Source organism: Dipodomys merriami, unplaced genomic scaffold, assembly GCF_024711535.1.
Source record: "Dipodomys merriami isolate MVZ:Mamm:240054 unplaced genomic scaffold, mDipMer1.0.p SCAF_78, whole genome shotgun sequence".
In the NCBI taxonomy this organism is placed as follows: domain Eukaryota; kingdom Metazoa; phylum Chordata; class Mammalia; order Rodentia; family Heteromyidae; genus Dipodomys; species Dipodomys merriami.
In genome coordinates, this window is record NW_027206379.1 from 300522 (window position 1) to 325966 (window position 25445).

Sequence of the window (25445 nt, forward strand, 5' to 3'; positions counted from 1 at the left end):
AAAACCGGAAGTGGCGCTGTAGCTCAAGTGGTAGAGCGCTCGCCTTGAGCTGAAGAGCTGAAGGACAGCGCCCAGGCCCAGAGTTCAAGCCCCACGACCGACAAAAAAAAAAAAAAAAAAAGTGGGGGGTAGGAGGAAGGAGAGCAATGGGGAGGGGTGAGATGGATGAGGATACGTTGTAAGCATGCGTGGATGGGCTGGGAAGGTGGCTCAGTGGTAGAGCACTTGTCTTGCATGCATGAGGCCCTGGGTTCGATTCCTCAGCACCACATAAGTAAAAAGCCGGAAGTGGCACTGTGTCTCAAGTGGTAGAGCACTAGCCTTGAGCTGAAGAGCTGAGGGACAGCGCCCAGGCCCAGAGTTCAGGCCCCACGACCGGACCAAAAAAAAAAAAGCATGTGTGGAAATGTCAAATGAAACACCTTGTACAAATAGTATTCAAATTTTAAAAAGTGAATAATAATAATAATAGATTCCCCAGAGTTCTGTACCCTGGCTTCTTCTCCAGTCTTCCAGCAATTCTACTAGGTTCCTCTTCCTCCTGGCAGAGTACAGTGCTCCTTTTGTCACTGTCTAGCTCATAACTTCTTCACTGCCTGACAACCCCCCATAACGCCCCCTTTCCCCCCATCTCTGTTGGCTCTGACAGATCAAGGGTGATGCATGTGTATATACATTTTTTTAATTTTAATTTTATTTTACTTGTTTGGTCCTGGGGCTTGAACTCAGGGCCCGGGCACTGTCTTTGGGCTCTTTCGCTTAAGGCTAGCGCTCTACCACTAGAGCCACAGCGCCACTTCCCCTTTTCTGTTGGTTAATTGGAAATAAGAGTTTCAGGGACTTTCTTGCATGGTCTGGCAGGAAACCACAATCCTCAGATCTCAGAGTCCTGAGTAGCTAAGATTACAGGCCTGAGCCACTAGTGCCAAGTTTGACTGTAATATTTTGTAGCTGTAGGGTTTTGTTTGATGCTAGTACCAGGGCGTGAACTGTTATCCTTAGCCTTTTTGGTCAAGGCTGTCACTCTACCACTTGAGCCACAGCTCCACTTCCAACCTTTATCTGGTTAATTGGAGACTAGAGTCTTATGGATTTTTCTGCCCAGGGTGGTTTCAAACCATAATCTTCAAATCTCAATTTTCCAAATATTCTGAGTAGAATTAGAGATGTAAGCCACCAGCACTCAATGTTACGTGTGCGTGTCTGTATATTATATATATAATGTATTATATGTTATGTGATATATTGCTACATACATTATATACATTATGTATAATGTATATACATTGTGTATATACACTATGTATATAACATATATAGCAACATATCATATAATATATACATTATATAATGCACATAATGTATATAGCAATATATTATATAATATATATTATATAATACACATAGTATATAATTTTTTTTGTCATGGGCCTTGAACTCAGGGCCTGGGTACTGCTTCTGAGCTTCTTTGCTCAAGGCTACAGCTATACCACTTAAGCCATGGCTTCATTTCTGGCTTTTTGGTGGTTAACTAGGGATAAGAGCCTCATGGGCTTTCCTGCCTAGGGTGGCTTTGAACCACAATCCTCAGGTCTTAGCCTCCTGAGTAGCTAGGATTACTGGTATGAGCCACTGGTGCCATTCTCCTGGCTTTTCTTTTTCTTCCCCCCCTCCCCTCACTCCTCAGTTAAACCACAATGGACACTTCCTGAGGCAGGGCCATGCGTCCCTTGGGTCTCCATTTCCTGATCTAGCACAGACCCCACAGCTACTCAGTCCACTGTGTCCTGGTGTGTCCCAGTGCTGAGAACAGGAAGGAGTCACGTGTTCCCTCGGTGCCCTTCTCTGTACTCACACATGAGCTTCCCTGAGTCACTGGGTCACTCCGATCTGGGGGCCACATTACTGCCCCATGGGTTCCAATGGGGCACGGGGGTGGGGTATGAGGGGACAGGCAAAGACGCCTCAAATATTGAAGTACCCACCAGGTGCTGGTGGCTCAAGCCTGTAATCCTAGCTATTCAGGAGGCTGAGATCTGAGGGTTGTAGTTCAAAGCCAGCCTGGGCAGGAAAGTCAGTGACACTCATTTCCAATAAACTACTCAGGAAAAGCTGGAAGTAGCGCTGTGGCTCAAGTGGTAGAGCACTAGCCTTGAGCAAAAGGAGCTCAGGGGCAGTGCCCAGGCTGAAAGTTCAAGCCCCAGGACTGGCAAAAAAAATAAAAAAATATTAAAGAACCGTAGGTGGGTCAGGAGCTGCTTTCCTAGCGGGGAATTAGGGCCATGTGACCCCACATCCCAGTAGCCTCACTTCCAAGCCCATTATTGCTCCTGGAGCACTCTCTAGTTCCCCTGGCTTGGGAAGACAGTCTATGAGCTTGTTTTTCTCTCCCTTTTTGCACCTCAGGCACAAGGATGCTGGCACTGCCAGGACTTGTTGGTGACGTGACTGGGGGTGGGGGTGGGTTCATGGCCGCTTGTCTAGGCCCCAAGGCCTCTCCTCAGCCTGGGAATACCTCAAGCTGGCTTTGTGTCTGAAGTTGCCAGGGCTCAAGTGACTACATCCTGGAAAAACAGCGTTCCTGACCTGAGGGGGTTTTTGTTCAGTTGGTTGTGGTTTGAGACAGCATCACTGTATAGCCTCGGCTGACGTGGAACTTGAAATCTTCTACCTCACAGCCCAATTTTGGGCCTTAAATGTGTGTACTACCCTGCCCAGTCATCTGATCAACATTTCTTTCTTTCCTTCCTTTTGTCTGTTGTGGGGCTTGAACTCGGCTTGGGTGCTGTCCCTGCGCTCTTCAGCTCAAGGCGAGTGCTCTACCACTTGAACTTCAGCGCCACTTCGATTTTCTAGTGGTTCATTGGAGATAAGAATCTCACGGACTTTCCTGCCGGGGCTGGCTTTGAGCCATGATCCTCAGATCTCAGCCTCCTGAGTAGCTAGGATGACAGGCGTGAACCCCGGCACTGGGCCCACATTTCTTGTTTTTGTTTTGTTTTGTTTTGTGCCACTTGTAGGGCTTGAACTCAGGGACTGGGCGCTGGCACCGAGCTGTGTGGCTCAAAGCTCGCCCTACACCACTTAAGCCACAGCTCCACTTCTGGTTGTTGTAGTTTGTATTTAATTGGGGATAGTCTCGTGGACTTTCCTGCCCGGGCTGGCTTCGAACCGTGACCCTCAGAGCTCAGTCTTCTGATAAGAATTACAGGCGTGAGCCACCAGCGCCTGGCTCCGCCACTTCTTCTTATAGGTCAAGGGTCGTGTGGTTGGTGGGGTTGGGTCGTGACGCGTCCAGCGCAGAGGCGGACTCCGGGGATCCGGGCATGCGCAACCGCGAGGGGGCGCGGACGCCGGCAGGGCGCGGGCGCGGCGGCCTCGGGCTCCGATTGGCTCCCGCGCTGGGGGAGGCGGGGCCTAGCGTGCCCGGCTTCCTCCTGCGGAGACTTCGGCGGCGGAGCCCCGGCGGGGACTGGGAGTCCGCGGGAGTCTGGGCAGCGGCGGGCGCGAGCTGGGGGCGGCAGCAGTCCCGGCGGGGTCCCGGCCCGAGGCGACGGGCTCTGCGACCCTGCGAGGTGAGGACGCCATCCCTCCCTGCCGGACAGGGGCGCGGTGCCCCGCCCGGCCACCCCGGCCGGCAGCCTCGGACCCCCCCCCCCCCCCCCCCCCGCCCTGTGACCCCCGCGCCAGGCCCGACCCGGCCGGAAGTGGGGCGCGTGGCTTCTCCCGACCGGGTGTCAGCCGCGGGACCCTTTTCCTCCTTGGATGAAAGCTTGAGGATACCCGACCCCCGACCCCCGTCCTCACCCCAGGACCCCCAGTAACTGCTGTTTTTCTCTCCCTGTACAGATGGAGGGGGCAGAAGGTAATGCCGGGCAGCCCGGCTCCGCCGAGCGGTCCCACCGAAGCAGTGTGTCCTCCGTGGGAGCTCGAGGTGGGTCCTGCCCTCCTTTGTGTCTCCTCTCACTCTCCCGAGACTCCCAGCCCTGCGGATGTGCCTCAGACTTGTCTTCTTTTTCATTAAATATAACATGACTAAGAATAAGGTAATCTGGACACGGGTGGCTCCCACCTGTCATCCTAGCTCCTCAGGAAACTGACATCTGGAGGTTTGTAGTGCTAGGCCAACCCTCGATCAAAAAAAAGTACCCTAGACTGCGTCTACCAAAAATAAAACAGCAAAAAGCAGGGCTAGAGGCATGGCTCAAGTGGTAAGAATATATAAACTGAGCAAGTGTGAGGTCCGAATTCAAAATTCAGTACCCCAAACAAAGGAAAAGAAAGAATGTGTGTTCCATGCAGGACAAGCTTAGGAAGAGGACCTGGGCTCTATCACTAGCTTAGTGACCAAGTCGGTATTATTTGTTTCGGGGAGGGGGGCTTGTACTTGGCTTTGAACTCAGGGCCCTGTGCTCTGGCTTTGGCTTTTTGTTCAAGGGTGGTATTTCCAGCTTTTTGGTGGTTAATTGGAGATAAGAGTCTCACAAACTTTTCTACCTGGGCTGGCTTGGAATTTCAGATCCTCAGATCTCAGCCTCCAGTAGCTAGGTTTATAGGCATAATGGGCACCAGTGCCTGGTGAAGTGCATGTTCTTGGATGGACATGTCTCAGCTGTGAAGTTAAATGAGAGCACATGAATGAAAAATGACATCTTCACTTTCTTTGTTCCATTTCATTCTCCCAAACAACCCCTTGGCACCTGGGATCCTCATTACCTTCATTTTATTGGAAGGCAATTGGGTCCTAGAGAGGTTAACTCACAGGCAGCTGAGCCCTGCGGTGATTATGAACTTGAGCCTTTAGTGCTTGTTTTCCCTGTCTGTAAAGTTAGTCTGAACCTGTCTCCCTCTCCCTCCCTCCCCCTCCCTCTCCCTTTCCTTCTCCCTCCCTGCCTCCCCCTCCCTCTCCCTCCCTTTCTCTTCTCCCTTTCTCCCCCTCTCTTCCCCCTCTATCCCCCTCTCTTTTTTTTTTTTTTTTTTTTTGCCAGTCCTAGGGCTTGAACTCAGGAACTGGGCTCTGTCCCTGAGCTTCTTTTTTTTTTGGTCAGTAGTGGGGTTTGAACTCTGGGCTTGGGCGCTGTCCCTCAGCTCTTCAGCTCAAGGCAAGCGCTCTACCACTTGAGCCACAGCGCCACTTTCGGTTTTCTAGTGGTTTATTGGAGATAAGAGTCTCACGGACTTTCCTTGGCCAGGCAGGCTTTGAACTGTGATCCTCAGATCTCAGCCTCCTGAGTAGGTAGGATTACAGGCATGAGCCACCAGCGCCCAGCTCCTGAGCTTCTTTTGCTCAAGGCTAGCACTCTACCACTTGATCCACAGTGCCATTTCTGGCTTTTTCTGTTTACGTGGTACTGAGGAGTCAAACCCTCAAGTCAAGCGCTCTACCACTAAGCCATATTCCCAGTCCCTGAACCTGTCTCTTAGAGATGATGCTTTCATCTAAGTAGCTGTTGGAGCAGAAAAGACTAGGAGTCTAAAACCCACATTTAGTTATGTTAACTATATACTGTGCCCTGCCCTTTCATAGGCCTCACTGAATCCACAGCTACTTTTTTCCCCCTTGTGCTGGTCATGGGAGAACTTAGGGCCTGGGCACTGTACTTGAGCTGTTTTTCTTTCTACCACTTTGAGCCACTGCTCCATCTCATGGCCTTTCTTTCCTGGGCTGGCTTTGACCCATGATCCTCAGATCTCAGCTTCCTGAGTAGCTAGGATGACAGGCATGAGCATCAGCATGCAGCTTTCCCTGAGCTCAAGGCTACTGGTCTACCACTTTTGTCACAGCTCCACTTCTGTCTTTTTTTGGCTAGTTAACTGGAGATAAGAGTCTCACAGACTTTCTTGCTTAGACTAGGTTCAAATCTCAATCCTCAGATCTCAGCCCCCCTGATTAGTTAGGATTATAGACATCAGCCCCCAGTCACAGCTACTTTTTTTTTTTTTTTTGCCAGTCCTGGGGCTTGAACTGAGGGCCTGGGCACTGTCCCTGAGCCTCTGTGCTCAAGGCTAGCACTCTACCATTTGAGCCACAGTGCCACATCTGGCCTTTTCTGTGTATGTGGTACTGAGGAATTGAATCCAGGGTTCATGCATGCTAGACAAACACTCTACTACTAAGCCACTTTCCCAGCCCACGCGTACTTTTTTTTTTAACTGTTATCATAAAGGTAATATACAGAGGGATGACAGTTGCAGAAGTCAGTATATTTCTTTTTGAACAGTGTCACCTCTTCTCTTGCTCTCCCAGTTTTTCCTTTCCACCCCCAACCACAAGTTGTACAGTTCATTTCCAACATAGTGTCTAGTGAGTACCACTGCTGCATTGGTTCATTCTTTGTCCCTCATTTCTGTGTCTAATAGCATTCCTAACAGGGTCTTTGGGGATGTCAGTTTTTCCTCAGTGTAGCCTGCGATTCCTCCAGGGCTAGACAGACAGGGGTGGTGGATGGCTGCTCAGCCTGGCTGTGCCCGCCAGCGGCCCCGGCTGAGCTGCCCGCCCTCCCTTGTAGCTGCTGATGTGCTGGTGTATCTAGCTGACGACACAGTGGTGCCCCTGGCGGTGGAGAACCTTCCTGCGCTCAGTGCCCACGAGCTGCATCGCGCAGTCCGAGAGGTCCTGCAGCTCCCAGACAGCGCCCTGGAGGCCTTCGCACTCTGGCTCGTCTCCCCTCTGCTGGGTAAGCCGTGGCAGTGAGAGGCCCAGCTTGAGGGAGGTATTAGAAGGGTGCTGACCAACCAGGCCAAAGGGAAGGGCAGCTTCGGAACCTCTGGCGGGAAGTGGCATGTGTGTCCTAGAGTCCTGAGGCAATCTGGCTCCTGTGGCTGAAGACCCAGCCTGCCCATCACCTCAGTGATGCTTGGGCCTGGGGCATCCATCAGGAGACGCAGGGGCAAGAGGGCTCACCACACCGCCCGGGCCACGCTTGATGAGCATAACTTCACTGTGTCCCCTGAAGACTGCAGCCCTGAGACCAACCCATGTTAGCACCAAGCTAGAACCATCATAACAGCCATCGGGCTGAGGTGGGAATAAGATGGTGGCTCATCAGACGTCAGGCAGGGCTACTGGGGTGAATGAGGTCCGTAAACTGCCGCAGGCAGGAAAGGAAGCAAAGAAAGAAATGCCTATGTTGTCATCTGGAGAAGTAACTTGGCCCTGGGCCCAGGCATGTTTTCTGAGCACCAATATTCCCTTTGTTATGGAGGAATGGGGACAAGGACAGGTGACCAGAGGCATTAAGAGGGTGAACAGCCCTGGGCACCCATGGCTCACGCCTGTACTCCTAGCTACTCAGGTGGCTGAGATCTGAGGATCATGGTTCAAAGCCAGCCCGGGCAGGAAACTCCGTGAGACTCTTACCTCCAGTAAACCACCAGAAAATCAGAAGTGGGGCTGTGGCTCAAGTGGTAGAGCACCCAGGCCCAGAGTTCAAGCCCCACAACTAACCAAAAGAAAAGAGGGTGGGAAGGTGGCCCAGTGGTAGAGCGCTTGCCTTGCATGCCTGAGGCCCTGGGTTTGATTCCTCAGCGCCACATAAACAAAAAGAAAAAAGCCGGAAGTGGCTCTGTGGCTCAAGTGGTAGAGCGCTAGCCTTGAGCTGAAGAGCTGAGGGACAGTGCCAGGCCCCACGACCAGACCCCCCCCCCAAAAAAAAAAAAGGGTTAACAGGATGGCAGAGTTAGGGCTCCAGTCCCTAGTGACTCCCCCTTCTCCTGAGTCCAGGAGGGACTGGACGTCTACGCTGGAGGCTCTGTCCTCTGGGTAGAAGAGGGGAGCTCCCAGCATCCTCCACCCCCCCTCCTCCCCACCTCACCCAGCTTCCGGTGCAGCTGCCACCCCAGGCTCTCACCCACCCTTTTCCTGCTCATCCAGCTTCCCTGGCCCCCTATCTCTGGCCCCCAGTTCTTCCTTTGTGCTGCTACTCAGGCCTGTGGGTGTGACCAGCTGTGTCTTTAGAAAGCCAGGGGCGGTGGGGTCTAGTGGGTGGCCCTTGCCCTGTCCTTGGGAGGCTCCCAGGGCCAGCAGGAGCCTCCTCTCCCCTCCGCTTCTTCCACTCCCTTCCCACATTCCTGTCCCCCACAGCTGACAACTGAATGGGCTGCTTGTGTGGCTGAGCCCATCCCAGAGGAGGCTAGGCCCAAGCCTCCTGGTTAACACCATGTTGTTCCAGGCTGGCGTGGGAGGTTGCAAGTCCACGCCAGCTTTCCTTGGGGCCCCAGCTCCCCTTGTCTCCTCCCCCGCCCCCTGCAGACAGGGTGAAGCAGAGGCAGAGTTCCCCCGCCGTGGGTGTCCACAAGGCAGGGATGAGGCAGTCAGCACAACTGGCCCTTTGTGCCCCACATTTGGGTAGTATTTGGCCTTCTCCATGGAACAGGGGCTCCAGGCACTGTCCTTGTCAGGTGACAAGTGGCAGAGTCCTATCTGGAAGTCAAGGATGGTGGAGTCAGCTTAGTCCCGTGAGCTGCTGGGTCTGAGAGTCAAGGCAAGAGACAGGCTGTCCCTGTTCCCAGGCCGGCCTTTCCCCGCTCAGGCTGTGACTGCGGAGGGTGCAGCAGCAAGGAGGTGACGGCCCCTCCCCCAGCACTCCAGCTCAGTACTTTCCAGCCCAGAGTGCTCGCGGGAAGCAGAGCGTGTGGCCTCCCACAGTCCCTGTCCCTCTGCGGCCTCGGGTTCTCACTGCGAATGATCTTCATGCCCTCCGAAGTCCGAGGAGGGGGCCAAGTTGTCAGGATGACAGGGAAGCCCTTTCTGGAGGAGAGGAAGGCTGGCTGGCTGGCCAAAGGGTGGGGCCTGGGATCTAGGTGAGAGACGAACGCCACGGCACCCCTAGGAGATCTGGATCAGAAATGATGGGGCTTTAAGAAAGGCCTGCAGAAGCCGGGCGCCGGTGGCTTACACCTGTAATTCTAGCTACTCAGGAGGCTGAGATCTGAGGATCACAGTTCAAGGCCACCCTGGGCACGAAAGCCTGTGAGCTTCTTATCTCCAATAAACCACCAGAAAACCGGTAGTGGCGTTGTAGCTCAAGTGGTAGAGCGCTAGTTGAAGAGCTGAGGGACAGCACTCAGGCCCAGAGTTCAAGCCCCATGACCGACCAAAAAAAGAAAAAAAAAGAAAGGACTGTAGATGCCAGGCCTGCAGGGCAGAGACTGGAGGCCAGGAGGTCCATGCAGAGGCCGTGGCTGCTGTCTGAGGTCAAGGGATCCTAAAGCAAGGTCCAGAGAACAGAGATGAGGACCTTTAGCGTCAGGCTGGTAGGACAAGGCAGTTGGTCATCAGTAGGGAGGCGAAGGGCAGGGGAGGAGATCCAGGGCAGAAGCCTGTTGGCAGGCATGGCAGGCATCCTCAGCACACACCTCAGTGCCTTTCTGGGTGAGCTTGGAAACTGCCACCGCCTCTGCAGGGCAGCGCCGCAGTGGGTACGGTCCCCTCATAGGTCAGAGCTGCTGCGGGAGCCCCTGTTGCTGTGTTCTTCCGGCATGACAGCCTGAGCTCGAGGGCCGTGTGTGGAGCACTCCACCATGTGCTGATCAGTGGCGGGGCCATGTCTCAGGATGAGGTGCCATCAGCAGGAGCTGCCCTTTATGCAGTGTTTGGCCTTGTGTGTGCCACTCGGCCCAGAGGAGACACCGCTAGCTCCTGCCACATGGTGAGAAAGAATGTCAGGTAGAGGAAAGCCCCAAAAGGAAGCAATTACAGCCAAGCGTTGGTGGCTCACGCCTGTAATCCTAGCTACACAGGAGGCTGAGATCTGAGGATCGCGGTTCAAAGCCAGCCTGGGCAGGAAAGTCCGATAGACTGTCTCCAATTAACCACCAGAAAACAGGAAATGGTGCTGTGGCTCAAGTGATAGAGCACTAGCCTTGAGCTGAAGAGCCGAGGGACGGTGCCCAGGCCCAGAGTTCAGGCCCCACAACCAAAAAAAAAAAAAAAAATGCAATTATGGGATAGAAAATGATTATTTTTTAGCTTTTATATCACCTTTATTCCCAGAGTCAACCTGTGTGAGTTAACAAGCCCCACATTGCCAACTGTTGTAGGAATCATATTCCTTCTTACATTTACCAGAGTCTCATATTCAGCAATGAGTTCTGGGTTGCAAAAGAGGGTTTACTGCTTGCACCCATCTGTAAGGTATGATAGAAAATCCTCAGGAGGGAGGGCTGGGAATGTGGCTTAGTGGTAGAGTGTTTGCCTAGTATGCATGAAGCTCTGGGTTCAATTCCTCAGTACCACCTAAAACAGAAAAAGCTGGAAGTGGCACTGTGGCTCAAATGGTAGAATGCTAGCCTTGAACAAAAGAAGATCAGGCCCTGAGTTCAAGCCCCAGGACTGGCAAAAGAAAAAGAAAAACAGAAAATCCTGTGGAGGGACTGCTTTAGTAACAGGGCCAGGGTGAATGACCCTGAACTGAGATTTTTTTTTTTTTTCTTTTTTGGGTCCGGTCATGGGGCCTGAACTCTGGGCCTAGGTGCTGTCCCTCAGCTCTTCAGCTCAAGGCTAGCGCTCTACCACTCTTGAGCCACAGAGCCACTTCCGGCTTTTTTCAGTTTGCTTTTTGTGGTGCTGAGGAATTGAACCCAGGGCCTCAGGCATGCAAGGCAAGAGCTCTACCACTGAGCCACCTTCCCAGCCCCACCTGAACTGAGATTTAAGCCAGCTAGCCATGTGAAGATCTGTGACCAAGGCAGGAGGAACAGCATGGGCAAAGGTCCTGAGGTATAGACTCCCTGAGATTACTTGTGCCACTTGAGACAGTGTGAGCGGAGCAGGATGGGATGGAGAGAGGGTAGTGAGGTGGTGGTGTTTGTGGAGTGAGAGGGTCACTGGAGATGGACATGGGAAGCCCAGGCTCTGCCCCGGCGAGCTACAGCATTCCCCTGAGCCTTCAGGCCCTAGTCACCAGCAGATGGCGACTGGAGGCGGCCAGTGCTGGGTCTTTTGGCTACTTTCCCTCGGCCCCCTTGGGCCGTTCCCCTCTCAGATCCAGCTGGCCCTGGGGAACAAGCTGTAGTGAGCAGGCCCATCCACCTGCTCGGGGCAGCAGCCTACTTGCTCTGAGCGTCGTTTTCTCTGTGGAGAGGTGGAGGGTGGAGTGTGGCCAGGAGCACGCGTGTGAGCCGCTAGTCGCTGAGGACACTCCATTCTACTCCGCTGCTACTGGCCACGACACTGTAGCTTGCGGGGGTGGGCAGGGTGGCAGCCCGTTAAAGGTTGCATGATACTTCCTTTCTGCCCACAGAGGTGCAGCTGAAGCCCAGGCATCAGCCGTACAAGCTGGGCCGCCAGTGGCCGGAGCTGCTGCTGCGATTCACCGACGCCCCAGACGACGACGTGGCCACAGGTGCGTGCGGCCGCAGGCCCCAAGCGGGGCTGTGTGTCCCCTCCTGCCTCAGGGGGAGGAGAGAAGGGTGGGCCGGGAGGGGCAGCTGCAGAGATGGGCCCTGCGCCCCTGCCTGGGGTCTTTCCAGTCCCGGCAGGCGAGCTGGGGAGTGGGGTGCGGGCCGTGCCCGGGCGCGCGGCGTGATCGCAGCCTCTCCCCCAGATGAGCCATCCCTGCAGTTCCGGAGGAACGTGTTCTTCCCGAAGCGGCGGGAGCTCCAGGTGAGGCCGCGAGTGCAGGGGTGCTGCTACCCATGTCCTGTGTGCCCTCTGCCCCATCTCCCCTTCCCCGAGACCCCTCATCAGGCCTGGCCCTCACCCAGCTGAGCGTTCCTTCCTTGCATACCGGCCGACAGATGCAGGACGAGGAGGTCCTGCGGCTGCTCTACGAGGAGGCCAAGGGCAATGTGCTGACCGCCCGGTACCCGTGTGACGTCGAGGACTGCGAAGCACTCGGGGCCCTGGTGTGCCGGGTGCAGCTTGGGCCCTACCAGCCTGGCCAGCCCACGGCCTGTGCCCTGAGGTGAGGGCGGGACATCCGGTGGGGAAGGTTGCCCCTGCCCATCCTGCTTACCAAGGGTCCTAGGTTGCGGGAGGTGGGCGCAGTCCTGGAGTCACCATGCGGCGCTGGGTGAGTTGCTCCAGCTCTCACAGCCTCCTTTCCCTCTTGTGCGCTGGGCAGCGGGAGCCGGAGATGAGTGAGGGTGAAGTGAGATCTGAGATGCATCGCAGCCAGAGGGATCCCATGGCGCCCACAGGTGCAGAGCCTGGGTCCAGCCTCTAGCCAGGGTCCGGAGGGAGCTGGCCTTGTTCTTTGAACTCAAAGTCAGGATTTTCCAGTGCCCAGTAAAAGGCTGGCTGAGTGTGGTGTCTCTCACCGGTACTACAGTGTCAGGCCACTTGAACTAGGCTGTTCTTGTAGCTCAAAACCCAGCTGTTCTGGCCTCCTGGCCTTTTAGGCCTCTCCTGGGCACTTTCTAGCCCTGATGTCAGATGGGGCCAGAAGCCTCTCCACGGTGGGTGGACACCGGGGGTGCACAGGCTGGTTTGTCTTCTGTCCTGGGCCTGGCAGCCCCTGTGTCTGTCACTTCTGCCAGTTCGAAGAAAGTGGCATTTCACAGTGAGTCCAGGCAGACAAAGTGGGCACAGAGCAGGAAAGGTGGGTCACACAGTTGGTTGTGACAGAGCCTGCTTGTCTCCTTCTCCTGGGGACCCACATCCTCTTAATGTTCAGGTCCTCCCTTGGCACTGGCCCCTAAACCGCACAGCCAGAGTGGAGACCGTGGGATCCCTGTGGGAGTATCCTGGGCAGGTGCCACTGCCTTGCCCCTTGTGGCCACTGGAGGGCCCTGGTGCCTTCGGATGTAGTGGACATTCCTGTGCCAGGCCACCTGTGGGGCTTTTCCCTCCCCTGCTTGTGTGGCACCCACAGCAGGAGCACCTACCTGCACCCTCTGCCCAGGCCCCCAGCACCTCCTTGCTTCCCCTCAGGGAGAAATTGGACTCCTTCCTCCCGTCTCACCTCTGCAAGCGGGGCCGAGGCCTCTTCGCTGTCCTCCGGGGCCGGGAGGCCAAGGCCGGGACGGGCGAGCAAGGCCTGCTGAACGCCTACCGCCAGCTGAAGGAAGCGGACGGCAGCCACAGTGAGCACGCCGCCTCGCTGGGCTCCCACTACCGCGCCTACCTCCTCAAGTGCCACGAGCTGCCCTTCTACGGGTGAGCGCACAGCCCTGCGCCACTGCCCCAGCGGGCTGCCAGCCCTGGCCTGAGCTCCTCCCAGTCTTCCCTCTCAGCCTGCACACCTCCACTGCCACCTGGTCACCACAGCAGCTGACAGTCCCTTCAGCCGGCTCTCATGTGCTGGCTGAGTGCCAGTCCATGCACACTTGGGGCCCCTGAGCCTGCCTTGTGAAGCTGGCATTGGTGGGAGGGCCCCGGGGACACCCATGCAGCAGGATTGCCGAGGGAGGTGCGAGTAATGCAGAGGATGGTTCAGGCCAGAAACCAGTGAAGCTGCCTGGTCAGGTTCTGAGCCTCTCTGAGGAGCCGCTAGGTAGTGCACAGTATAAGGAGGGAGAAGAGTCTAGTCTGTGCCCTGCCAGAGAAAGTTGCTTTCAAGCTGATTTCCAGTGGCTCACGCCTGTAATCCTAGATACTCAGGAGACTGAGATCTGACGATCATAGTTCGAAGCCAGCCTAGACAGGAAACTCTGTGAGACTCTGATCTTCAATTAACCACCAGATGACCGGAAGTGGCTCTATGGCTCAAGTGGTAGAGCGCTGGCCTTGAGCTGAAGAGCTGAGGGACAGCGCCCAGACCCAGAGTTCAGACCCACGACGGGACCCAAAAAAAAAAAAAAATGTAGGGAACGGTGGAGGAAGTGCCACAGGAAAGGAGAGGATATGGCCAGCAGAAAAGAAGGCAGTGACTGAGTCACATGGCACCCAACCATCACATCTAGAAGAAGGCGGCAGGGCTCCGTGGCCTGGCCACCTCCAGCAGCCTCACCTGCCCAAGGCCCAGGCTCCTTGCCAGCCCCGAATGCCACTTGCTTTGCCCCCCTGCCTGGTCCCTGCTCTTCCCCTCTGCCTGCAGGGCCCGCCCTGCTCTGTGCCATCCTGTTCCCGTCATACGCCACGAGTCACATGGCACTGACCTGCAGAGCTGCTGCTTCCTCCTCAGACTTTCCCTTCCCTGGAGCAGGTTTCTGTCCAACCTTCAGTTGTCCAAACAGCTTCAATTTCTGGGGGCCCCAGAGCAGGCCCCCTGACCGTGCCACGTGCCGGAGGGGTGGCTCACCCTAGTCCCCTCCCCAGGTGTGCCTTCTTCCACGGTGAGATCGACAAGCCGGCCCAGGGCTTTCTGCACCGGGGTGGACGCAAGCCAGTGACGGTGGCCATCAGCCTGGAGGGGGTGCACGTCATCGACAGCAGGGAGAAGGTACCACTGCAGCTCCGCCGCCAGGGCGGGGCCTGAGGCGCCCTTGGCAGGGCGGGGAGGGAGGGCAGACAAGTAGACTGTCTCTGAGTGCCCCTGGGGTCCCGCTGTACACCCTGAGGACTTCCTGCGGTCTGCTCTGTGTCGTCTTTGCTGCCTGGCTGGTGGGTAGACTGGTGTTGGGCAAGGTGTGGAGGCTGCACTTGGGAACCCCGCTGCTGAGTGGAGGGAGTCTGGCAGTACCCGGCTGCTTTGCATGGCTGGGAGCCTCCCCGGAGGGTCTAAAGGAGCTGGGCGCCTCTCCTTAACAATACATGAAGGAAGAGCTGGAAGCTGGTGGCTCACGCCTGTAATCCTGTCTAATCAGGAGGCTGAGATCTGAGGGTCACAGTTCTAGTCAGCCCAGGCAGGAAAGTCCATGAGACTTTTTTTTTTTTTTTTTGGTTGGTCGTGGGGCCTGAACTTGGCCTGGGCTCTGTTCTTCAGCTCAAGGCTAGCGCTCTACCAATTGAGCCACAGCGCCACTTCCGGCTTTTTCTGCTTATGTGGTGCTGAGGAATCGAACCCAGGGCCTCACGCGTGCAAGGCAAGCACTCTACCACTGAGCCACCTTCCCAGCCCCAAGACTCTTATCTCCAATTAATTACCAAAAAACTGGGAGTGGAGCTGTGGCTCAAAGTGGTAGAACACTAGCCTTGAGTACAAAAAGCTCAGGGACAGGGGCTGGGAAGGTGGCTCAGTGGTAGAGTGCTTGTCTTGCATGTAGGAGACCCTGGTTCGATTCCTCAGCACCACATAAGCAGAAAAAGCCAGAAGTGGTGCTGTGGCTCAACTGATAGAGTGTGAGCCTTGAGCTGAAAAGCTCAGGGACAGCGCCCAGGCCCAGAGTTCAGGCCCCATGACCAGCAAAAAATAAATATATATATATATATATATATATGAAGGAATTTAGATTCAGTCTAGAGAGGCAAAGACCCAGATGGTCCCATCCTAGTTGAGCCCTAATTGGACAGGGAACAGCCCTGGCCAGGGGCCCACGCCTTGCTCTGTCCTCTGCTGGCCAGCATGTCCTGCTGGGCCTGCGCTTCCAGGAGCTGTCGTGGGACCACACTTCCCCTGAGGAGGAAGAGCCCATCCTGTGGCTGGAGTTCGATGGCGACAGTGAGGGCATGCCTGTCAACAAGCTGCTCAGGATCTACTCCAAGCAGGTAATGGCCGTGTCACCTGTTCCTGGAGAGGGCGGCTCTGGCCCAGCGCCCTGGCAGGCTCCAGACTGTCTAGGAGGGCAGTGTGCTGCCCAGGGCTGCGTGGGCAGTGGCACTGTCTTCTCAGATGCGGGGCAGGTAGAGAAGGGTAGAAGCCCTCAGGGTCTGTGTTTGGATCCATTCATTCCACCCTTCCCCATGCCCTTCCCTTCTGCTATAGTCATATCCAAGCCATCCCTACAGCAAGTCCTCACCCTTTCTTCTCCCTGCACAAAGACTAGTTCCAGACAGGCCTATCTCCAAAACCACATTGCTGAGGCTCAAGTGGTCGAGCACCAGGCTTGAGTTGTACTGGCACAAAATACCCCTCATTCCTTCTGTGGTCGTTCAAAAATTTGGAAATAACACAGATGTTCACTACTTGGTAACTAGACACACAAATTGTAAGCCAAGCCAGTGATAGTTCACATCTGTAATCCTAGCTATTCAGGAAGCTGAGATCTGAGGATCCAAGTTGGAAGCCAACCCAGGCAGGAAAAGTGTATGAGACCATTCCCTCTAATTATCCAGCTGGAAGTGGAGCTATGTTTCAAGTAGTACAGCGCCAATCTTGAGTGAAAAAGCTAAGGGACAGCACTGATGCCCTGAGTCAAGACCCAGTACCAACACACCAACACACATACACACACACACATGTTCAACCTTTGAGTGTGCACAATGTATGCATCCTTCGAAACTGGCTTTTCAGTAAACAACATGCTTTTTGAGATTCATCTATATCTTATGGTAAATCTATTCGTTCCCATTTTTCTTGTTTCTCGGTTTTGGGAACCAAATCCAGGGCCTCAACCAATGCTAACCCTATGGTCCACTTCTAGGCCATACTCAGCCCCAGTTCCTTCCCTTTTTATGTCCATACACAAAAATAGTACAGCCATTCACCTGCAGGAAAGAGCTGGGAATAGAACCAGGGCCTTGCAGCCCTGACTTCTTCACCCACTGAAGAGTATTTGGGTTGTTTTGATGTTTACCAGTAAAGCTGTTTTGGGCACATAAATCTTTGGCCTCACATAAAAACAGGCATGAGCACCTGGCTCACGGCTGTAATTCTGGCTATTCAAAACACTGCTGGGGCTGGGAAGGTGGCTCAGTGGTAGAGCGCTTGCCTCGCATGCATGAGGCCCTGGGTCCAATTCCTCAGCACCACATAAACAGAAAAAACAGGAAGTGGCGCTGTGGCTCAAGTGGTAGAGCACTTGCCTTGAGCTGAAGAGCTGAGGGATAGTGGCTGGGCCCAGAGTTCAAGGCCCCTGACCAACAAAAACAAAAACTAGATACTAGCCGGGTGCCAGTGGCTCATGCCTGTAATCCTAGCTACTCAGGAGGCTGAGATCTGAGAATCACAGTTCAAAGCCAGACTGGGCAAGAAAGTCCGTGAAACTCTTATCTCCAGTAAACTACTAGAAGACTGGAAGTCGTGCTGTAGCTCAAGTGGTAGAGTGCTATCCTTGAGCTGAAGAGCTGAGGGACAGTGCTCAGGCCCAGAGTTCAAGCCCCACAACCGACAAGAAAAAAAAAAAAACAAGATACTGCTATCCAGAGGATTATGATTGGAAGCTAGCCTGAACAGAAAATAGGATCCATAAGACTCTTATCTCTAAAATTAGGCAAAAAAACAGGGCTGCAGCATGGCTCAGGTGGTAGAGCAGAAACAAGCACTGATACAACAGCGGCTACACAGCACAGATAGCTGGTTGTAGGAGCACTGGCGCGCTCTTGGCCGGCATGTTGGCGGCATCCCTCAGTCATGTTAGTGTTGTTTGACATTTTAGTAATGTATGGTAGAATGTTACTGCAATTTTAATTTATATTTTCGTAATGAGTAATGATGTGAATTATTTTTTCATGTGCTTATTAATTGCTATCCTCTGATCTCTTTGTGCAGCTTGGGTTCAAATCATTTACCTGTCCATTTTTTAAACTGGATTTCTTTTCTTTTCTTTTCTTTTTTTTTTTGGTGGAGGTCAGTCCTGGGGTTTGAAATCAGGGCCTTGAGCTCTGGTTTGGTTTGCTTGCTCACAGCTGGTGCTTTCCCACTGAGCCACACCACAGTCCCAAGTTTTTGCTGGTTACTGGGGCATGGAGTCTTAACATTTTTACTGGCCTGGGTCAGCTTCAGACTTTGATCTTCTGCTCCTCAGTAGCTAGGATTATAGTTTTGGTTTATTTTTGTTGTTTGTTTTTTGTTTTTGTGCCAGTCCTGGAGCTTGAACTCAGGTCCTGGGCACTGTCCCTGAGCTTTTTTTGCTCTAGGCTAGAACTCTACCACTTGAGCCATAGCACCACTTCCAGGTTTTTCCATATATGTGGTACTGAGGAACTGAACCCAGAGCTTGATGCATTCTAGGCAAGCACTCTACCACTAAGCCATATACCCAGCCCTTAGGATGATAGGTGTGAGCCACTGGTACCCAGCTCCAAGTTATAGGGCTTGAATTCAGGGCCTGGGCACTATCCCTGAGCTCTTTTTGCTCAAGGCTTGTGCTCCACCACTTTGACCCACAGCTCCCCTTCCAGTTTTTAGATGGTTAATTAGAGATGGTGGTCAAGTGGCACTGTGGCTACTTTGAGCCACAACTCTACTCCTGGTTTTCTAGTGGTTAATTGGAGATAAGAGTCTCATGGACTTTACTACCCTGGCTGGCTTTGAACCGAGATCCTCAGAGCTCAGCCTCCTGAGTAGCTAGGTGTGAGCTAGCACCCAGCCTCCAAGTTTGTTTGTTTTGGTTTTTTTGCCAGTCTTGGGGCTTGAACTCAGGGTCTGGGCGCTCTCCCTAAGCTTCTTTTGCTCAAGGCTTGTGCTCCACCACTTTGACCCACAGCTCCCCTTCCAGTTTTTAGATGGTTAATTAGAGATGGTGGTCAAGTGGCACTGTGGCTTCAGGTGGTAGATCCCTACCATTAAGAACCCAATCGAGGGCTGGGAAGGTGGCTCAGTGGTAGAGCACTTGCCTTGCATGCATGAGGCCCTGGGTTCGATTCCTCAGCACCACATAAGCAGAAAAAGCTGGAAGTGGCGCTGTGGCTCAAGTGCTAGAGCACTAACCTTAAGCTGAAGAGCTGAGGGACAGTGCCCAGGCCCAGAGTTCAGGCCCCACACCAGCAAAAAAAAAAAAAGAATCCGGTCAAGGGGTTGGGAAGTTGGCTCAGTGGTAGAGCGTCAGTGGTAGAGCGCTTGCCTTGCATGCCTGAGGCCCTGGGTTCGATTCCTCAGCACCACATAAGCAAAAAGAAAAAAAACTGGAAGTAATGCTGTGGCTCAAGTGGTAGAGTGCTAGAGCTGAGGGACAGTGCCCAGGCCCAGAGTTCAGGCCCCACGACTGGACCCCCCCCCCAAAAAAAAAAAAAAAAAAAAAAAAGAACCCAGGTCGGGCTGGGAAAGTGTCTTAGTGGTAGAGTGCTTGCCTAGCATGCATGCATTAGGCCCTGGGTTCAATTCCTCAGCACCACATAAGCAGAAAAAGATGGGAGGGGTGGCTCAAGTGGTAAAGCGCTATCCTTGAGCTGAAGAGCTGAGGGATGGCGCCCAGGCCCAGAGTTCAGGCCCCACGACTGACAAAAAAAAAAAGAACCCAGGTCATGAATGCAAGCCTAGTGCCCTCCCCCCACACAAAAAATAATAATTAAAAGGCCTGTAATTCCAGTATTTTGGAAGCAGACATCAGAAGGATTGTGGTTTGAGACTAGCTGGGCAAAAGTTAGGGAAACTCCATCTCACAATAAAAAAACAAGGGACTGGAGAGCATCACTCGAGTGGTAGAGTGCTTTAAGTTCCATCCTTACTACCTCACACACCAAAAGGGAGGGAAGGAGGGAGAAGGCGTTGCTCTGTCCTGTGGCAGGACATGTTGAGGAGGAGGGGCTGAGCAGATGCTCCCAATCTGCCCGCGCCCCTAGGAAAGCTGGGGCAGAAGTGTAGATCTGTCCTTGGTCGGGTTGAGAAAATTCCTCTGGCAATCCTAGCTAGCAGTCCTGCAGTTTTGTGAATGTCTCACCGCCGGCTTCTCAGTGGGGTTTTGTGAATGGGTTTTGTGAATGGAAGCTGCAGTGTGTTGATCTTCCTGGAAAGCAGCGGGCTGTGCTCAGGCCTGCTGGGGGGGGGGGGCTCTGAGGGCTTTCCCACTCTGCGCTTGCTGCCTCTGGTCACCAGCCAGGGACATGGAATAGGAGGGGGCAGAAGACCTCGCTAGCTCATTTCCTTCAGGCCAAATACATTCCCAGCCCACCTCCTCCTCCCCTCTCGCCTCCTCCCCTTCCCCCGCCCCCCTGGCTGCTGCCTAGGCATCGGGCCACAGGATGAGCTGGGACTGGAGCAATGTCCATAGAGCCACCACCACCAGGCAATGACAGTTCTGCCGCTCAGTGAGCAGGAGTGTGTGCGGGCCTGACGGTCCCGGCATTTCTACCTCTCTGCTCCTGACAAAGGACACCACCCTGGAGAGCTTCCCTGACTCCTTCCATGCTCTCGGCCCTTGTCACCATGCCAGCTGTGCCCCCAGACATCCGGCCACTTCACCCGTTAAGTCAATATGAGTCCACCGTGCTGGAGTGTCATGTTAGAGGAATGTGTGCACAGGAGCCCCACCCCCGCTGATGACGTCACTCTCCTCAGACCCCCACCCCCACCTCTCCCTCCCCCACCTCTGTAACAGCTCGGCTTCCCTGTCCACCCCAGCCTTTCCCAGGCTGTGCCTTCTGACTACTAGAATGTTCTTTCCTTCCTTGGGAACCATGGGCACCAGAAGGCGGGGCCAGAGCCACGGCTCATCCCGTGGCCTCCTCCCCTCTCCCCCCCCCCCCCCGCCCCCCAGGCTGAGCTGATGAGCGGCCTCATCGAGTACTGCATCGAGCTGAGCCAGGCCGCAGAGCCCGCTGCTCCCCAGGACAGTGTGTGTGGCCCCCACTCGGCCTCCAGCCCTGCCCCGCCGGCCACCCAGCGCCCCAAGCTACGGAGGCAGGGCAGTGTGGTGTGCAGCCGGATCCAGCATCTCTCCACCATTGACTACGTGGAAGAGGGTGAGCCACCATGCATGGGTATACATGGCAGGTCCAGACCGGGTCAGCTTCCTCTGAGCCCAGCCGGCCTTTCCCAGCCCCCTCTCTCTCTGCTGCCTCCACAAGCATGCGCCTTGCAGCACCTCTCAGAATGTGACAGACTGGAGCCATGCAATGCTTTTTATTTAAGGTGTAGGTAGACATAGAAGTTTAGAATCCTCTAAATTTTACCAAAGGGTTTGGCTTTTTCACTGTAGGCTGACACTGCCACTTGAACCACAGTGCCACTTCCAGCTTTTTGTTTATGTGGTGTTGAGGAATCGAACCCAGGGCCTCATGCATGCAAGGCAAGCACTCTACCACTGAGCCACCTTCCCAGCCCGCTTTTAGGTTTTTGTGCGTGCTCAGGTTTGAACTCAGGGTTCTGTTTGCTTGGCCATCACCCTGTCACGAGCTACACCTCCAGTCTAGCTTTCTGCTGGTTTGAGATAGAGTTTTCTGTGATCCTTGCTGGGCACTGGTGGCTTATGCCTGCAATCCTAGCTCCTCAGGAGGCTGAGATCTGAGGACTGGGATTTGAAGCCAACTTAGGCAGGAAAGAGAAAAGACTCATCTCCAATTAACCACCAAAAAAGGTGGAAGGGGAGCTCTGGTTCAAGTGGTAGAACGCTAACCTAGAATGAAAAAATCTAAGGGACTCCCTGAGATTAAGCCTCAGGACCAGCACAAAAAAGAAAAGAATCCTGTGTCCCGCTGGATCTATCTCCTGAGTAGCTGCAATTAGAGGCGTGAGCCACTGGTGCTATATCTAAAGTTCCTCTGCTGCCCTACAGCCCCATGGTACACTGGTAGAGGAGTCTGGTGGGAGACAGGCGGGAAGGCAACCAGGTCTGAAGTGAGCACTGGGTCCAAATAGGCCCTGAAAGGACCTCCCACCTGAGCCAGAGCCCCGCCTCCTGGGGTCTTGCAGCCCCACTCGGGCCTCTCCTCAGCGTGTTTCTCTCTGCCTTGCAGGCAAGGGGATCAAGCGGGTGAAGCCGAAGCGCACCACGTCCTTCTTCAGCCGGCAGCTGTCCCTGGGCCAGGGCAGCTACACCGTGGTGCAGCCCTCCGACAGCCTGGAGCAGAGCTCAGGATGACTGCACTTCTGCACCTGGCCCGCCGTCCTCCCAGGCAGGGCTGTGCACATGGTCCGTGAGTACTTGAGAACATGGAGCGGTGGGCACGGGCCCCTCTGCAGCCCGTCCTCCTGTCCCCGCTGCCCCTACTGACCAACACGATGCCCATCTGGAGGTGATCGCCCCTGCCGCCGGTGGCAGGGGCCTGGGTCACATCTCGGGCTGTGGGGTCCTGTGTGCCTTTGCTCTTCTGGACTCTGGTCAGCATGTCTCGCATTCCTTCTGCCGGCATTCCACCTACCTTGCTCTCAGGAGGACTGGCCCCTGGCCTGAGCTATGCGGAAACAGCACTGTCCCCCCGGATTGTCTAGGACTCCACGCCGTTCTGCAGGCCAGACACACTGAGCAGACAAAGTGCCTTTTGTCTACCTTGGTGTCCTGCCCATGTTGGGAGGTGGCTGTCTTGGGGACCAGTAGACACCCCCCCCCATTCACACTGGATGATCCTGAAAAGCCCGTTACTGCCCAAGAGGCTCCCCTCAGTCTGTGCACCCCCAAATGACCCTTGCCCCACATGTTGGGTCTGGTTTGGGTTTGTGCATCTGCTTTTGCTTGGTGAGTTCTGTGACCTCTGGCCACTCAAGGACAGACTTGTTTAACTTAGAGGCACAGAAACTCCTTCGGTGACACTGGGGTCAGCTGTGTGGTGACAGGAGCTCGTCCCTTCCCTCCAAGGACACGAGCAAGGCGGCTTGGATGTGGTGCCCAGCCTTGACTGTCCCCAGCTGCTGGGTCCGAGAGGAGGGCCTTCCAGGCCCTGGGCCTCTCATCCTCCCCTGGCCTTGGTACCTGGTCAGGTGGGTTTGCCTTCTGGTGGCAGGGCCTGTTTGTCCCAGTGTGAGTGGGAAGAAGTGGCCAGGGCGTGTCCTCTAGAAGAGTCTGGGCTTCTTAACTCCCCACGTGGAGTTGCTGGGACCTCTCTCAGCTGCCAGCCCCCGCTCCTGGCTCCTTCTAGACTTCTTGGGCCCACTGATTGTTGACTTGGTGCATTCCTATCTGATGGGCCCACAGCATGTGGGGTGTGGTTGATGTGTGTATGTGTGCACAAATGACGTGTTTCCACTCTCCAGCCCCTTCGGGGGTTTTCTATGCACCCACTGTGCCTTAACCTTCTCTGTTTGCTCTTTGGGACAAGGCAGTATTTTACTAAATGTCCTTGAATGTTCTTTTGTATCATGTGACTTATTAATAAAATCCATTTCAGATAAACTTTGGCATGGTTTATTCTAAATAACCAAGGATGTGCTAATCCCAGCTGCTGAGGATTTCATTGTAGGTGAGTGTGTATGTGGGTGTATGCACACACACACACACACATGCCAGTCCTGTGGCTTGAACTCAGTTCTGGGTGCTGTCCTTGAACTTTTTTTGCTCAAGGCTAGTGCTGTACCACCTGAGCCACAGCTTCATTTCCAGCTTTTTGGGGTCATTAATTGAAGATAATCTCACAGTTTACTGCCTAGGCTAGCTGTGAACCACAATCTTCAGCCTTCGGAGATTCCAGGGATAAGCCAGGGGCACCCAGCGTGTGTGTGTGTGTGTGTGTGTGTGTGTGTGTGTGTGTGTGTGTGTGTGTGTGTGTGTGTGTGTGTGTGTGTGTGTGTGTGTGTACACTGCTCTTGCTCTAGCACCCAGCGTGTGTGTGTGTGTGTGTGTGTGTGTGTGTGTGTGTGTGTGTGTGTGTGTGTGTGTACACTGCTCTTGCTCTACCTTGATCTTTTCACTCAAGGTTGACCACTTGAGCTACTGCTCTACTTCCAGCTTTTTGCTGGTAGTCTTGCCTGCCTGGGCCAGCTTTGAACTGCACTCCTCAGACCTCAGCCCCTTGATTAGCTAGGATTGCAGGCGTGAGCCATCTGCACTCACTCGGCAACTTTGTTTATCAACATGTGGCCTCCAGAGCGCGCCCTGCTGGCACTAGTAAAGTGCTGCAGCCCTGGTGATGCGTCCCAGCAGAGCTCTTGGCCCTGCAGGAAATGGTGGTAGCAACCATGACATGGGCTATTGGCTGTTGTCCAATGTCCCAACCCGCAGGACTTCAACAAGGGCAATGAACCTAAGCGAGAAGGAATGAAGGGACAAGAGACATGAAGAATGACAGCAAGACAAGGATTCTGATCAAGCTGCCAATTTTTATTTTTCACACAGGGGTATTTATATGCTTAGAATAAGGAAGCTTTTTCATTGGCCGTAGCAGCTGTAGGATGCTTGCTTAGGGCAGTGTGAAAAGGTGGTCGTTAGCAGCTACCGAGTATTTGTTTGGGGCAGGATGAAAACACCGGATTCTGTAAACAGCCTCCAAATGTTCCATTGAGATAGTCAAGCCTATCATGCAGATAGATTCCCTGTTGGGCTCCCTACAGTCCAAAGGCTGTTTGGGGCTCACAATGAACATTTCCAGAGATGTAGGGAGTGGCCACATGTCCCCATGGCGATCTGTGACAGTCCCACTGTCTCTCCTGTCCCCTCCCCATATTGTTCTAAGACAAACACTCTGCTCTTTGTCCTCCCTGCCCTGCTGTCCTGTTGGACCAAGTCTTGCCATCACTCCCTAAACTGGCTTGTGCTGGCCGTCTGGCACTGGGGCATATGGCCAGGGCAGAGGAGCCCTGGCTGACTTGGGGCCCCTCACAGAGCCATGGAGGTGCTTCAGCTCCAGCCCATGCTCTGGATTTCTGCTTCCAGGCTGCCCAGGACTCTACCTGTTTCATGGCGTAAAGCACAGAATATGTCTCCACACACTACACCATTGCAGTTGTCAGTAGGTGCCCCCCAAAGGACCTTGGGGCTCTCTCTGCCCACCTACTGCTGAATCCTGGCCAGGAGGACCTTCAGAAACACCTAGTTCTTTCTCCTTGTCCAAAATGATCTCCTATGTCAGAGAAGGCAAGCAAGCTGCCCAACTTTACCCAGAATGTGTGTACAGGGTTGGGCTTCAGTTTGTGGTTTTCTTGTTGTTTTGTTAGTCATGGGGCTTGACCTTAGGGCCTCAGCACTGTCCCTGAGCTCTTTTGCTCAAGGCTAGTGCTTTACCATTTTGAGCCACAGCTCAACTTCTGGTTTTCTAGTGGTTAATTGGCGATAAGAGTCCCATGGACTTTCCTGCCCTTGAGCTGCAGTCCTCAGATCTTAGCCTCCTCAGTAGCTAAGATTACAAGTGTGAGTACCCAGCACCCAGCAAGGTTTGGTTTTAAGCAGCAGACGAACTGGAGCTGTGGGGATCAGTATACCCAATGGTGTGCAAGTGAAGATCCAACTGCCACCAGCAGGGGGCAGCTGAACCCATCCTTTCCTTACTACTGTGCTGCAGCGCCATGATCCAGTATCACCCGCCCAGCAGTGCTGGGCAGTGCTGCTTCCTACCATTTATGTCTTTCATGGAGGATTCTCAACCTCCAAGAGCACCAGATTTAGGAGTTCCCCAACTTGGTAATGGGACTTGAGCATTCTAGAAACAGATTCTACTTTGGAATTTTTTTTTTCTGTAAAATAACTTTTTCAAAATACTTAAAGCTACAGCCTCCTGTTCCTCTTGGTATCCACAACAAGACCTGCTGTCTCTGGACCCCACTAATGGGCCTTTCCTCGCTTGGCAGCTGCCCTCAGCCAGTCCATCAGCACATCTCATCCCCAACACATACCGAGTCCTCTAGCTTCTTGTTATTTGTGTTTATTTATTTTGTGCT

The 25445-nt window shown here is 54.1% G+C and overlaps 1 protein-coding gene and 1 non-coding gene across 2 annotated transcripts; one reads left to right on the plus strand and one right to left on the minus strand.

The window, feature by feature from the left end:
* Nucleotides 1-3453: 3453 nt before the first annotated feature.
* On the plus strand, nucleotides 3454-22968 carry LOC138818780 (FERM domain-containing protein 8). Its single transcript, XM_070009882.1, has 11 exons — nucleotides 3454-3575; nucleotides 3850-3934; nucleotides 6510-6677; nucleotides 11244-11345; nucleotides 11547-11605; nucleotides 11740-11906; nucleotides 12875-13099; nucleotides 14201-14324; nucleotides 15386-15529; nucleotides 20398-20602; nucleotides 21596-22968. Exons 2-11 carry the CDS (start codon nucleotides 3850-3852, stop codon nucleotides 21718-21720), a joined length of 1404 nt encoding a protein of 467 aa, XP_069865983.1. The 5' UTR covers nucleotides 3454-3575; the 3' UTR covers nucleotides 21721-22968.
* LOC138818834 (small nucleolar RNA SNORA40) lies at nucleotides 10046-10166 on the minus strand. Its single transcript, XR_011369224.1, has one exon. It is a non-coding gene; the product is annotated as a small nucleolar RNA SNORA40 (small nucleolar RNA).
* Nucleotides 22969-25445: the final 2477 nt, after the last annotated feature.